At 30.0% G+C, this 16,561-nt stretch overlaps 1 protein-coding gene across 1 annotated transcript; it reads left to right on the forward strand.

Annotated features, from left to right (window-relative positions):
* The first annotated feature begins 3,166 nt into the window (after window positions 1–3,166).
* LOC11417809 (auxin-induced protein 22B) lies at window positions 3,167–4,528 on the forward strand. The gene is made up of 2 exons (XM_003591768.3): window positions 3,167–3,538; window positions 3,688–4,528. The coding sequence occupies exons 1-2, from the start codon at window positions 3,357–3,359 to the stop codon at window positions 4,040–4,042; spliced, it is 537 nt and encodes a 178-aa protein (XP_003591816.1). The 5' UTR covers window positions 3,167–3,356; the 3' UTR covers window positions 4,043–4,528.
* Window positions 4,529–16,561: the final 12,033 nt, after the last annotated feature.

Raw genomic sequence — 16,561 nt, forward strand, 5'->3', positions numbered from 1 at the left:
GTATACATTCGTTTACCCAAATGGTCCTCTCTGTTAGTTTTTTAATGTCTAACATTTTTAATATGATTTTAACCGTTTGATTGCAGGTGCACTGTATATAACTGTGAACCACCTATATCTAATTTTTTTCCTTTTCTTCTTCTCCTTCAATGTTCTTCCTCTTGATCTTCATCATCTTAAACATATGTTCATATAAACCCAGAAATTTTTTAACAAACAAACCAATAAAAAGCAAAAATTGATTGAATTCTTTACTGATCACTAAAATCTAAAATTAATTGATTCCAATTGCTAAAAAAAATCTAGAATTGAAACACACCAATTCATCAATTTCTTCCTCCATTGAAAAGAAAGTTCAGCCATAAACAAAGCTTCAGCCATGACAGAACCAATCAAAGCAAGTTCAGTCATATACCAAAGCATGATGATGTTGCAGATCTGGCCTGTAGTGTTAAAAATCTTATCAGTTTTTTTTGGTTCAATATCGTTATGTAATTTTGCTCAAGAAAAACAAAATAAACATGCATTTCTAAGGCTTTTGTTCAATATTGACAATCAAAAGCTCTCCCTGATTCAAACACTTCCTTCATAAATGATTGGCTAAAATGCATTTTTGACCCCCTATGTTTGTCATAGTTGTAATTTTAGCCCCCTATTAAAAAAACCATTTTTTAGCCCCCTAACTTCATCCCCTTTTACAACTCATAGGCCCCCTCTAATTTCGATCGGGTCAAAGGCCATGTGGCTCAAGATTAAAAATCAGTGGTCAAGATTAAAATAACTCACATGCTCCCTCTCTTAGCTAATACTTTTCCTTAAACCCATTTACATTTCATCTTCTTCAACCTACCAATCTACAGTGTCTCTTTCCAGCATTTAATCACCATTAAAACTACTGCATAATTCACTTGTTCATCTCCTTCTATCCTGCGCCATTCTCGTTCTCTGCCAAAGGCGACGGTGAACCGACATCTCGTATCTATCTCACTCGTTCACTCTCTCCCTTGTTGTCTCTCTCCGACCGTCTTCCCTCCCTTGTCCTCTCTCTCTCTCTCTCTCTCTCTCTCTCTCTCTCTCTCTCTTACACTCACAATCGGCGCCGACGGGAACCGTGACAGGTGAAGATGCCGTCGACAATGTGAGGCAGCAATATAAGGGGAACCACCGTATATGTTCTCGTTCTCCACAAAATCTGTTCCCGTGATTCTTTCCTTTCTTTTTCCAAAATATTTATTACGATTTTTGAAACTCCAAAAGGAAAGGGAACAATCTTTTTATCAATTGAAGTGGCAAAGAAACAAATCATGAAGGACATGAAGGAGAGAGACCTGTGAACAAATAACCTGGATTTGAAAAACCCATATACAAAATAGAGACGTGAGAGACCTGTGAAGGGATACAATAACACTAAAATTGAATCTTTAAAACTTGACCACTGATTTAATCCTAAGGCTATTAATTATTTCTATCATTCTTTTCCATTTAAATTTAATTCAATAATAGCCTTTGACTTGGTCAAAATTAGAGGGGGCCTATGAGTTGCAAAAGGGGGCGAAGTTAGGGGGCTGAAAAGTGGTATTTTTTATTATGGGGCCAAAATTGCTACTTTGACAAACATAGGGGGCCAAAAATGTGTTTAAGCCTAAATGATTTTTAGACAATTAATTTTTTGGTTGACAAGCATTTAAGATTTCCTTTTGTTTTGTGAAAGATTGATGAAGAACATTGATAATTTTGAGATATGTGTGCCTATTTATATGGATATGTTGTTGTTGTTGTTGTTACTCTTCTTCTTTCTTTTATTTTTTTTCTTTCTCTTTTCTTCTAATCATGGAGGATTGAAGGAAAATTAATGTAATTGATTTTATGGGTTGAATTTTCAGTAAAGAGAAAATGGATTAGTGGAACTAGAAGGAGAAGAGGGGTGGTGATAATTGAGGTTTTTTTTTTGAGCTTGTGTGTTGTTTTTTCGAGTTGGTATGAAGATTATGTTGAAGATAAAGGAGAGGAAGGAAGAAGATGAAGACAAGAAAAAAAATAAGTTGTTGTTGGTTTATTATTAGATAAAATATACCTGCATGATCCAACGGTTATTTTTTTTTAGAAAAAAGATCAAATGGTTAAAATAGAAAGTCTATGGTGGACCACATATAGTATTTGTCCAGGAAAAGACTGAAATAGATAACGACATAATACATAAGGGATCAAATAGAGACGTTTTTTAGTTAGGGGACCAAAATAAAATCCAAAAATAAGTTAAGGGACCAAAGCATGTATTAAGCCATTAATCTATCATTCTACAAAACTTATACATCATTTCTTTTCTTTCTTTTTTTAACCATGTTATTGGTGCAAGTATTCCATCGACTCTTCTCAATGATTAATCTTCGTCGGAAAATTCGACTAACTATCTTTAACGTGGTCACTCCTCACAGACATATTTTTTCATAGTTATCTTATGAGAGTTGTACGGTTGAGGGTGTCTGTTGAGCCTTAGGGATGAGCGCGTGATGCTCAAGTTGTTGGGTTGGATACTCGGATTAGGCCTTGTCATCCATATATGTTAATGGAAAAATGTGTAATAAATAGTATAATAGAAAAGTGTTTTTTAAATAGATGTAAATTCACAAAATAAATAAGAAAGACAGTAAACTAACCATATAAATGCTTATCATATTCTAGGTTGTCTCAAAATTATAATGCTTCTTAATTCTTACTATCATATTCAAGGTTGCTCACATTAAAAAATGAGCATATAATGCTTCTTATCGTCCACTATTTTTTTAACTATATGTATTGCATTTTTTTATATATAAAAAAGGATATTTAATTTTTGGTTGAGAGGAGGTGGTTCTAGTTACAACTAAGTTCACAATGTAATGATGTATGTATAGAGGCCCCCACAAAACATAGAGGAAATTAAAAAAATGAGACCCACATGGCATAAACAAGTATGAGAGAGAATGGTCCTTCACATGGACATGTTCCCTTTCCTCTTCCTTTAAGCCAACGCTCCTGATTTCTCTCCCAAAACAGCATCTTGACCGTTCCTTATGGTAAACTATGTCCCACCTTTGTCCTCTAAATGTAGGGACAGGTTGCTTTCAACTTTGTTACTCCTTCTACCGACACCTTTCCTTGTCTTTCTCCATTATTTATTCATCTATTCATTCAATACAAAGATAATTAATGGCACCTTCTCCTTTATCATCATATATAAAATACAACCTTGCATACTTGTTTTTGCATCTCACATCTCTTTAACATCTCACAAAGATTATCAAAGTTTAAGCACTACAAGGACTTTCTTTCTTGCTTCTATACAATTGTTAGAGAAATTCTGAATTATTTCAAAGATGGAAAACAAAGTTGCATATGAGAATGATCTCAACATGAAGGCTACTGAGCTAAGATTAGGACTTCCAGGGACAGAACAAAATGAAGAACAAAAAGCAAAAATTTCCAACAAAAGACCATTGACTGAAACTTCAAAGGATAGTGGTTCAAAAACTTCTGATGATGCAGCACCTCCTTCAAAGTAAGTTCAAAAGAATTATCAAGAACTTTAAAGGCTTCTTTTTTATTTCTACCTTATAAAGGGTTGCAAGACTTGCAAGATATTTTTATTTTGGTATCTGAAATTTTTTGAGTTAATTGATTAACGATGAATATTTTTTTGACTTGCAGGGCTAAGATAGTGGGGTGGCCACCAATAAGATCTTACAGGAAGAACAGTTTGCAAGAGGCTGAGGCTTCTGGGATTTATGTGAAAGTGAGTTTAGATGGAGCTCCTTACCTTAGGAAGATTGATTTGAGGGTCTATGGTGGCTATGCACAACTCCTCAAAGCTTTGGAAAGCATGTTCAAGTTAACCATAGGTAATTATTCTGAAAAAGAAGGTTATAAAGGATCTGAATATGAACCTACATATGAAGATAAAGATGGTGATTGGATGTTAGTTGGAGATGTTCCATGGGAGATGTTTGTGACTTCTTGCAAAAGACTAAGAATCATGAAAGGAACAGAAGCTAGAGGTGTTTGAGAAACAAACAAAAACAACAAAGTTAGTATGAAAAGTGAAGTGTTTTGGTGTGAAGGGAAAAAACAAAGAACCTTTCTGCTTGTGTTATCGGAAGAACTAAACAAATGGATTTTTGAATCACTGTAGTGTATGCTATGCTGCTATCAGCATACATATCTATCTGAAGTTGTGCTCTAAGGAAGGGAAATGGAAGATACAGTGCAGTTTCTTAGTTTCCTCAACATTAATTAATTTCTGGTTACTTTAGCATCTAGGAAGAGATGCTATTCTATGCTGTTAATTATTTCTACTGATTTTTTTTTCTATGTTTCAAATGAGAAATCTCATAGAGATTTGCTATCAAATGAAAGAGATAGAGAAGGGTGCTAATATGTATTATATTGTTAATCCAAGTTTTTTCTTGTATTGATGCAAGATTAATACAGTGTAGTATACCAAGTGTTGTATAAATTTCTTTGTTATTGAATGGACTAAAAATTAAGTATATGTGCACTCCTCTAACTGTCATCTTTATTTGTTTGGATCACATCTCATATAATCAACTAATTAAATTCCAAAACAAGAGACAATTAAATTTTGGTTTGTTAATCTTTTTGTATATCAATAATTTAAATATAGACCATCGTCTAGCTTAATGACCAAGTAAGAAGACATGCTAATCGATATAATTTTTTTTGTTGAACACCTTATAAAGATGGTATCTTTATTTTACATATGCAATTGTCACCTTCAAAAACAAAAATATGCAATTGTCAGTTTTCTATTAAAATTTTAAAAATCATATTGGTGTTAATTTTATTTTTTTTAACAGTCCTTAGGTGACCTCTTCCTTAGTTTAGTACAAATATTTATTATTCATCATATTTACCTGCACACAATCCTTACATATCCAGGCAATTCATTTCTTATCCAAACCTGACCCAAAATAGTGCGCATAAGGAATCTCATTATTAGTCTGCGGATATATATTTAGAGGTGACTATGCAGAGGACAGGGAAGACAATTATTGGTGGTTGGATATAATAATCTACCCAGAAAGTGATCTAATATTTGATAAAAATAAAAGGTAATGGACAAATAATGCAGAAGACAATATCTATGTTTCAATGCAATATAGTTGGTAATAGTGATAAACAAAATTGTGTTGAATAGTTTATGTTATAGTCTATGGATATACCATATACTACGCAGTGGCCTAGTGGGGGGTTAAGGAAGAGAAGGTTGCTCTATAAATCCATAATGTGGATTTGGACTGTTAAAAAAAAGCACACAGTTTCACACCATCTTAGATCACAACCATTGATTTCAAATCAGACAGTCTTGATTACTTATTATCAAAAGCAATTAGAAACGATCTCAAACGTCAATTTTAGATCGGACGGCTATTACGAATAATTGTGTGAAACTATGTGCTTCTTTTACGGCACATAATCCAAATGCCCATAATGTTTGTTCAAAAGACCTCTAATTTATCGGAACATATCTCCCTACCACACAAATCTATTTAGAGATATGTTCCAATCGACCTTTTTCTATTGGAAGTTATCTCTCGATCGGTCTTTTTCAGGGTTTGATTCAACCTCCCTTGGTTATAAAATTTGATACTCCCTCCATTTTTTTCTTTTGATGTTTTAAGACTTCAAGTGTATTTTAAAATATTTGATGTTTCAGTATATTTAATTTTTTTTTCCTCAAGTTTACCCTTGTTAAAAAACACACACCATAAAACTATTAAATAAGTTGTGACATTTGACTTATTACATGTGAATTTAATTATAAACAAATACTTTTTAATCCAAAATATACAATTATTTATATATTTTAATTACTCTTTAAGACTCAAGAATTAAAACATCAAAAGATAAATAAAAAACGATGGGAGTAGTAGTTAGAGAACAACCAATAAGACCATAAATTCCAATTTTAATTATGATATGAATAAATGAGTCAAAGCAGCCTTAAATAGAGTTTAGAAGCCATGTATACAGAATGGACTATATGCAGCTCACCCTACTAATAAAACATTAATGGTGGCGGCAATTTATCAAAGACGCTGTTTTAAGGTAATTGATGAGCATGGAGAAAGTAAGTTCATGCATCTCTGTAGCATAATTTATTAATTTAAGTAGTATTGAAGATGAAGATGAGGATGAGGAATAACTTCATTTTAATAACGCATGCATGATGGTGCCTTTTTTCTCCATATTTTGTGTGGGTCATCTTTTGGGTTTAGAAAGTATCCTATGCTTCTATTCTATACCTATATATATTTTTGTCAAATGACTTAAATTGCTAGAAATTTATTTTTTAAAAGTGAATAAGTTTGCGTATTTAAAATATTAGGTGAATAAGTGGACTGTCTATTCAATCGGTAAATTTGAAAAAATTAAAGTTGAACTTTAGTATAAATTTATTATGCATAAATTAAGGTTAGTATTAGTAAGAACTATAATTCCAGTTTTGAAGGGAACTAACATTAATATTGTATCATTGATAATAATTTCACATAATTAAAAATGTGTATCTTTCTTTTTTGAAAAGTTGAAGTTTAAATTAAGGACTCAAAGTTTTAAAAAAAATCGCAGGCACAATTCTATGTTCACAAATTTTTTATTTTTTTTTGGAAAGAATGTTCACAAAATTATAAACCCCTTAATTTGTCAAAAATAAAATAAAATTTAAGACCCCTTTATAAATTTCACATATAAAAAGAGTTGCACCCATTTTCTTTTACGGCAGGGTTGATAGCACAATTAATTTTTTTTAATCCATTTCTCTCTCACTTTTGTTTGATTCTAACCATATAACCTGATTTCTAGCTCAACTGGCAAAATGCCGAAATTGTTAGACCGGATGTCATGACCGGAGTTCGAACCCCGGTACCTCCAATTGTGTGTGTGAGTTTATAATGGCTTTGCCATTTCGTCTATCTACCCAAAAGAAAAAATATTATTAAACCTTATAAGTCGCATTTCCAAACTATACAAACCCTAAGATAACACAACTGATAAACATAACAATAAGTATGAATCTATAATACCTTTCACAGGAAAGGATCAACTTGTATCTCATGAGTCAAACGATGATAGATCCCTCAGACAAAATTCTTCATTAGGATCAAGACACCGCACTCACTTATTAAAGACGATACTCTACAACATGTTGCTCCACCCATGCAAACAACTGAATATGCCACCAGTCCACCACCATGCATCCCCTCTTGACCCAAACCTAACCTACACATTACATCCACAAAAACATTGTGATCTACATATAACTCAAAACATCTTTTAAATCTAGAGCAAAGAAGATCACCCTCCTATTAAAAAAGTGAATACTCTCCCCATTACCTACCGCTCTCCCAAGGTTGTCATCATACCAACTCAATATTCCAACTATTCCCATCTCTAACACTATACAGACGCCTTACGACCCACTCGCAAAACGCTACCATCCTTTATTCATATTCGGCTACTAACTCCTTAAATCATAATCCCTTTTGACCCACATGCATTCTCCAACACCGTTTATCTAATAAAGATAAATTAAACTCCCTTGCCCTACAAATCCCCAAACCACAGCCGCTATCACGATCATGACATACTCTATCACAATTAACCCAATGTTTTATTCTACTATATTATATGATAAAATAATTAAATGGTCTTTATTTCTATTGAAAACAATTTTTTAAAGAACATTAATTATGAACAAATTAGCAATGTTTTTAAAATAAAAAATATTTGAAGATTATTTTTTTTAGGGATATGAAGAAAATTGTTCTAAAGAAGTTTTTTTTTTGTCAAGTAGTCTAGTGGCTATAATTCACCTTTTTCAAAGTGAATAAGTGGGGTGTCCGGGGTTCGAACCCCGATCCTTGCATGCCAACTGAGCTAAGCTCACGGGGACCAATATAAGTTATTTTAAAAGAACATTAGTTATTTTGTTAATTCGCACTAGATATCCAAAATTATGTGAATATACGTTGAATCGTTACATCTTTGAGTTGATCGTGAGAATTGCTGAAAAAATATAATGTAAGAAAGATTTTGGATATTCTTTTGTCCCGATATAAAAAGAAGATACAAATCTGACCAAAAAAAAAAAAGAAGTTACAAATATTAAGATGCATTGCTTATAATATCAATTTTTTTTTTTAGAGAAACTATAATTGTTTTTTTTAGAGAAACTATAATATCAACTTTTGATCGTGACTTCTATACACTCTTTCATGTTTAGTAGTGTTTAATTTTCATATGAATGAGTTTAAAAATATTTAATGTCAAAATTATTTTAAATGAGACTCTTTGTTCTTTATGATTTTTGATTTTATTTTATTTTTTGGATTCTAAAGCACTAGCTACAAAACTCATGCTAAGTGTCAATTAGTGGAAAACTGCACGTTTAAACTCATGCTTATGCATATCAATTACATCTGCATTTTTCATCATCTAAGTTGTGATTACAAGACTATTTTTCCTTCTTTTATACATAAGACAAGATGAATCTTGGGACCTTTGATGTACTCATCTCAAGGTCTCATATTCGACTCATTATGATGCTAATTTTGGTGGTTTAGTTCATATAAAACTTTATTTTGGTTTTAAATGGGTCCTTTGCAAGTTGATTGTGAGATACCGATCATTTTAGATACCGAATTTTTATTAATTATTTTAATAAAAAAAATTAAAAAATTAGAGCCCTAAATATATTTACAATATTTCATTTTGGATACCAAATTTCTCTATCATCTTGGATACCGAATTTTGTATAAAAATATATACATGTACATATTTGAGTTCAGATGCATTTAAAAAATTTATTAAAAAAAACTACGAGTACGGATATATGATGACTTTGGTATCATAATCAAACCCTACCAATTATCATTCTTGTGCTGCATACATTGACCCCTTTTTTTGGTTTAACTTCATGACTTTTAGACATAATGAAAATGAAAATATAGTAAATAGAAAAACATAATGAAATGTTCCTTGTAGATCCTAATATATTTCTTATCATAATTAGCCCCAAAAAGGGTAGAAAACAAGAAAGAGTAGGAACATACAAAATATAATTGTAAAAGAAAAAATATACAAAAAAGATTATTCACTTTTTATCTCTGCAGTCCAAACTAGCATTTTTTATTTTTTTTTTCATTTTAGAGTTTCAGTTTAAACTTGTTTTTTATGACTCTAACTGGGATTTTCTCAGAAAAAAATTATTTAATTGAATTTGTTTTTGTATCAAATTAAATCTACCTTGAATATTTCCATGTAAGCTTAGCTCAGTTGATAGAGATATTGCATAATTTATGCAGAGGTCGGGGTTCGAACCCCGAACACCCCACTTCTTCACGTTTAATTGTGTGAGCTCCAGCCAATAGACTACTAGACAAAAAAAAAAAAATATTTATCTTGAATATAAAAACTTATAAATAACTCTTTAAAAAAAAAGTTATTAATAATTATTAATTTACACGGTAGTTTTTAATTTCTATAGACATATATTTTCCTCTTTGCAAATTGTTTTTATGTAATTACAGCAATTGGTCTAAATGCAAGGTCTGTGATTCTTCATATAAAATATTCTATTCAGATACAATATGATATTTTTTTGCTTGTTAATGGTAAAACCTACTTTTCTTCCTTCGCTACTGTACTCTGTTTATTTTAATCAGATGCCTTTTGAGAATATGTCTATATATAGTATAAATTTCAGAGATCATGATAAGAAAAATTAATTTAATATATTTATTTTCTGGGAAAATCTTTTCGATCTATGAGAAAATCTGTTAAATTACTAAACAATGCTTTAGCTAATATTAATTTTATTATTCCAATAAAAATCCTAGGCATGACATAAAAAGTGCATCACTTTCAGATTATGTTGGCATTTGCTTTTTTTCACCACTTCATGATAGGAAAACCCTAAATATATTTAGTTTCTTTTGAGGAAAGGTTTGGGTAATTAACTTGATTAATTAAATAAACATAGAAAACGGTTGTTCATTAAACTATAGTATTCACTAGACATAACTTCAGTTTTATGGCAATATTCTCTGCTTATAAACATACCACTTGTTTGTCAAAATATAATACAATATATGAACATGGTTTTATTCTATATAAAAAAAACTTTGGTATCTAATCTAAATTAACTACATTGGCAATATAAAATAATCATGCTACGAATCTAGCTAATTAAGAAGTTTAGATCCCTTTTCCCGGCAAAGTTTAAGGGAAAGGTAAGAAATAATATTTTACTAACAGAGCAGAAACTGTCCTCACTGTTGCACAATATAGGGGGAAACTATGACAAGTAAAGAAAAATAATTGTGCAGACATTAAACTGTGATGTTTCAAAATGCTGTGTTGACCAAATTAAGAAATGCAGATTACACAAGAAAAGGAACATATGCTCCAACTCTCATGTGCTGTAAAAGAATGTGAGACCCGATCTATCAATGTCAGAAAAATTATGTTGTATTATTATAAGTCTGATAAAATATTTAAAAAAGTATGTAGTTAATACAATTTTAAGATTCCTTAAAAAAAAAAAAATACAATTTTAAGATAAATTGTTTTCGTGAACTTAACTCAGTTTGTTGTGACACATAATATATATATATATATATATATATATATATATATATATATATATATATATATATAAGGTTTAAGGTTCAAACTTAAAAAAAAAAAAAAAATATTGATAGTGATATGTATGTCACATATGCATATACACAGTAATATGAAACTACCGACCTATTGACAGTTTTTTTCCTATCCCTAGATCAATGAGTTGAATTTCAACCGTTTTCATTCATTAAAAAGATATGGTTGCTTTGAGCTCAAGGCAATATCATAGTGTTTCTAAATTTTATGTTTGTTTACTTTAGTGTCCCCACATTCAACAAAAGTAAAAGAAGTCCTAGAAACCATATTTCCCTTTTCACTTTAGTTATAATTGAAAACCTAGTTTATGGGTGAAAATCTAATCGATTGAAATTAAAATGTTTGATGAATTTAGATTATTATTTTTTAATATATAAATTTGTGTTCTGAAACAAAGAAAGTGATTGTCATCTCAATTAAATTGGCAACACAACAACGAACAATCAAAATATGTTAATAATTGTTGAAATTGTGACTAAAAATTGATGATTTGGATTTGATGAAATTTTGAAAATTGGCTACAGTGCAAATCGAGGGGGTAATTGTTGGGATTGTGAGGTGGTTGGTAGTGTTTTCTCATTGCCCTAATACTTTCTAGATCACGAGGCGATGACATGCACATCGTGTCTGATTCTGCACACTATTTCATCATTTTGTTGAGCAATATTGTCAAACCAAATGAGGAAACTTTCATAGAACTTAAAGTTAATAAGGGTTGAGTGTCTACCTATAAACCAAAAAGATGGGTCACTAAATGGATGAACCAACGTAATTGCTTGAAAAATCCTTGAAGCTTAGTTTGTTCGCTACAAATTTATCGTTCTCGATGGGATAAAATTTGACTTAAACGGAAAAGAAATATTACTTAATGTGGACTTCAATCTTTCTATTTTTTTTAGAGGTGCTAAATATTACAGATGGTTTTGGCCATGAATTGCAAAAATAACAGTTTTTTTACACAAAAAAAAAAAAAAAACTTTTAAAATGTGCATTTGCTTTCGCCGCAAACAATGTTATGCCAAAATAAAACAACAAGGCGGTTACACATTACAGGTGGGTTTAGCACAAATCATACATGGTGAACAATTAAAAGTGTCGAACAATTCATTCTTTACTGGAAGAAGCAAACAGTGTTAAGAGAAAGGGGCGTTTTTCATGCATTTGATGAAAACTTAATAGAGGTTAGTGTCTATTGTAATAATTAGAGGGGATGTTACTGTCATTTAAAGAGACTTAAGAGAGGTCAATGTAATTTTTCCTATATTTAATTAAAATATCTCATCACCCATCCCCTCCCCTCGATTAAAAATCTTTCCTCTTCCCCTGTTGAACCAAACATACCACTAAGTGTTACAACTTTTTTTGGGAAACGTAAGTGTTGAAAAATTTAATTAAAGAAATGATGAAAACAAATATAATATATCATTAAACTTCAGTTGAAAAATAAAAATTAAATATGACTCTCAAAATCATTCATATAAATCACAAAAAACATCACTAACCAAACACACACACATTAGTCATCAAGAACTTCATCAACCAACTACATGCATAAGTTTTGAATCCACTCTTCCTATTTTTCATGTATTAAATATGTATTTTGGAGTCATACATGTGACGTGATGATAAATATTATATATATTAGCTAGAAATAAAAAAATATTATAAATTTTAACTGTTATTATATTCATGTATTATGTATATATTATAACTTATTTATTTTTTTTAAGGAATTATAACTGATTTTTTTCCATAAATTATCACATAAAATTATACTTCTTGCAATTACTACTTTAAGCACAGAGATTACAAATTATTCTCCCTTTCCTACAATGATTGACCATTTAACACATATTAAGAAGAATATATAAATGAAATAGAGTGCAAAATGTTTTTACTAAAGTACTCTTATCAAAAGTATTTAATAAATGCAAAGTAGAAAACATTGAATTGAAAGTTATACAAGTAATATTAATCTGAGGCTCCGTATTTTACTTTTTTTTAAGGAAGGCTCCGTATTTTATTATAAGTCACTTTGAAAACAAAAATTATCTTTTATTTTATTTTTTGAAAAAAAATTGTGTTTTATTATAAGTCACTTTACAATACCAATGTCCCATTAATAATTTATTTCACTATCATATCCTTTATCACTTATTTCTCTTTCTTCTTTTTATTCTCTTAATCTATTTTTCTCAAGTCATTGTTAAGGGATAATTTTGTAAAAACACTAATAATCTAATACATAATTAACAATATTTTTTTAATATGTGTGAAAATATCAAAACGACTTATAATCAATTACGGAAGGGGAGACATCCATTTTAGGATAATTTTTATTTTACATACGTGTCGCCCATTATTGTGCGGAGGGAGTAGTTTTACATGATTGTGGATAAATAATGGTGTTTTGCTTGGTGAGCGTAATAGATAGAGAAAGCTAGTGGGACATAAGTTGGCTTTAGATTAGATTAATTTTAAATATAAAACTAATAAGATTGCTATTATTCCCTCAAAAAAAAGATTGTTATTTTTTTTTTAGGGAAAGAATTAATTCCCTCAAAAAAAGATTGTTATTATTATTGTTATAACATGTAAAAATATTATTATTATTATTATTATTATTATTATTATTGTTATTATTGTTTAGATGGACACGCCGTACTCGTTTGTTTGCTTTTTTTTATTGCACTAATGACGAAAAAATATGAAAAATATTTTTTTTATGAAATTAAATAGATTTTGATTAAAATTAGAAAGAAGACCAAAATCAACCCTCGCAATTTTTTTTTCCGACCATATTCAATTCCTGACAAAAAATATTACCCAAATTAATCTCTGACATTTTGATGTTGGGGAAAAATTAGTCCTTAACTAATTGCATTAGAGGGACTATTTTTTCTGTAGTATGAAATGTCATGGACTAATTTAGGTTTATTTTTATTAAAGGACTAAATTGGCTTGTAAGAAAGTTGTTAGAGATTGATTTGGGTTTTCACTTTTAAAATTATACGTATAGATGATTGTGATTTCAAGTTGTAACAACATGCTCATCTTTTTAAAATATTACATTAACAATATAATAATAGAAGAAAAAAAAAGCGAGAGCTAAATTTATGTACTTTATGATATATAGTATAGATAAATTATTATTTGTATTTAACTTAAAGTTAATTAATTAAATCAACTTATAAATCCGCTATTGTTCCATATAACAAAAACAAAATAGAAAAAAATTCATATTCAAACACGAAAAACAAACCGTGATTTAATTTCTATGTGATCGTTCGTCCTCTATCCGGTCGTTCCTTCTCTCACGAGACTCTTCGTTGTGACAATCATCAATCGTTCGTACTCATACATACATGTAATGCCAAAACAATATTTGCTCTCGTGAATAAAACTACGATACGATGTAACTGCTAGAGCTAATTTGCCAAACCTAATACTTCAATCGAGTCATTCAAAATAGTGTTTGGTTGTGGTTTTACCAAAAACAATCTCCATCACTTAGTCGTGATCTGCCATGACCCAGCATCTAAAAACTCTCACTTCTGATTTAGATCGGTGTGATAGAGAATAGATATTAATATCCATATAAGGAAAAAATATACGCTTTTGTATTGAATTGTTTAAATATATAAAATTACATTTTGGAAAAATTTTCTTTGTCCCATTTGAAAATAACTGAATTGCACGAAAAATGGCAAAGTACTGCTTAATAAATTAAAACTTCAATCAGAAAAAAAGAAAAAGAAAAAATATGATATTATTATACAAGGTTGACAAAAAATATAAGAAGAACAACTTGAATAAAACTACGATACGGAGTAACTGCTGGAGCTAATTTGTCAAACTTAATACTTCAATCGAGTCATTCAAAATAGTGTTTGGTTGTGGTTTTACCAAAAACAATCTCCATCACTTACTCGTGATCTGCCATGACCCAACATCTAAAAACGCTTCTGATTTTGATCGGTGTGATAGAGAATAGATGTTAATATCCATATAAGGAAAAAAAATATACGCTTATGTATCAATTCAATTGTACATTTTGGAAAAAATTTCTTCTGTTACTGCTTAATAAACTAAAACTTCAATCAGAAAAAAAAAAAATATTATACAAGGCTGACAAAAAATATAAGGAGAACAACTTCCATTAATTTACACAAAAATTTTAAATCATCCAAATCGTTAGGGTTGCATATGCAAAGATTATACTACAATTGAAGACCAACCTTATTGCAGCTTGAACGACAAGTGAACTCATTTTTTGAATGACACTTGGTTTATCGCTCCAATTGTAGAATTGTTTTTATGAGTTGAGTTGAGTTGAAGTGATGAGATACCATCTAAGTTAGAAACCATTCATTTAGAAGTTTAAAACTGTGGTGAGAGTAAAACTGTGTCTTCTAAAGGATTGTCGATTGTTTTTAGCACCAATTATTCTACCTTTCTTTCAAATATAGGTAGTATCTCAGTGAGCTTGACTCTGGGATAATGTAAGAAACTATCGGTAATGACCCAAAAATTTGAGACATTAACTTATACAATTCTTAACGAAAAATGGTGCATATTTTTTTTAATCTTTTTTTTTTATCATACTAATAACTTAAAACTCCTTCACTTCAAAGTAAAAATAAGTAATAAATAAATAAGTTTTTCTTTGAACTTTTTAAAATAACAAATCAGTATTGTTTTACATCAAAATATATAATTCTTAAGAGTAAGGCCCTTGGTCTTTAACTACCCAAAGACACACCCTAGCAATAGCAGCTCTTAAGATTTCCGTCAACGGTCTTTACTCCGTCCTACACCTTCACGTTTAAATATTTACTAACTTAGACTAGATTCCAATTGCTCTTACCCCTACTTTCTACTCAAGGCTTTAGTTTGGTTCTGGTATGATTCACATCTAACTACAACTAAATTTAGGAAGTCACCGATCACTATCCTTTCATAAAGTCATTTAGTGATTAATCAAACTACACTATTTAAAATTAATTAGAAAAGAAATGTTTGATTCCAAATCGGTGTTCAACTCAAAATTTTGACAACAAAAACATAACTTTCCATCTAATCTAATTCTATTATGAGGAAATAAATCATAAATTATTTCTCTCAAAACTATTACTCACCGTTTCAATAAACTCATAAGCACTGTTCCACAAATCGAGACGTTTTTAGGTGGCAAAAACGTGTTAACTCGGAGGTAAACTCGGTTTTTGGTGAAATCGGAAAGTTTGACGAGTTTGACCGAGTGAACACGTGTTAAACTCGGTAAACTCGTGTAAACTCGGAGTAAACTCGTCCGAGTTTACCTTTTAATTTTTTTTTAATTTTTTTTTTGGTTATTTTTTTTGTCTCATTTTTTTTAATCCCAAGATGCTGAAATGTTGCCTTTACGGTTAACATAACTCGGTTTTTTCATGCTTGTTATGTACAGAAGCTACGCCAATGCGTGAGAATGACATACATTGAATTTTAGGGAATGCATTCAGAAGCTTGTTATTATTTATTGTTTTGAAATCATTCAAATATATTACTTGTTCAAGTATTTAAATGAGAAAATGGAACAATTGAAGTTAAAGTTACAACTGAAGATGAAAAAGAGTTTAAATGTACTGATAAATTTTATTTTTTATTGTTAGAGTTTATTATTTAAATGTGGTTAATTGGTTATGTTTTGTTTAAATATTAGCTTACATATGCTATATATATAATAAATTTTATATAATTTTAATTTTAGGTAAACTCGTACGAGTTTACAAGTCGAATTTACGATTCGAGTTTACATAGCTAAAACGAGTTGAGATAAACTCTCGAGTTGTAAAACCTTGCT

The sequence above is a fragment of the Medicago truncatula genome, chromosome 1 (assembly GCF_003473485.1).
Source record: "Medicago truncatula cultivar Jemalong A17 chromosome 1, MtrunA17r5.0-ANR, whole genome shotgun sequence".
NCBI classification, from domain to species: domain Eukaryota; kingdom Viridiplantae; phylum Streptophyta; class Magnoliopsida; order Fabales; family Fabaceae; genus Medicago; species Medicago truncatula.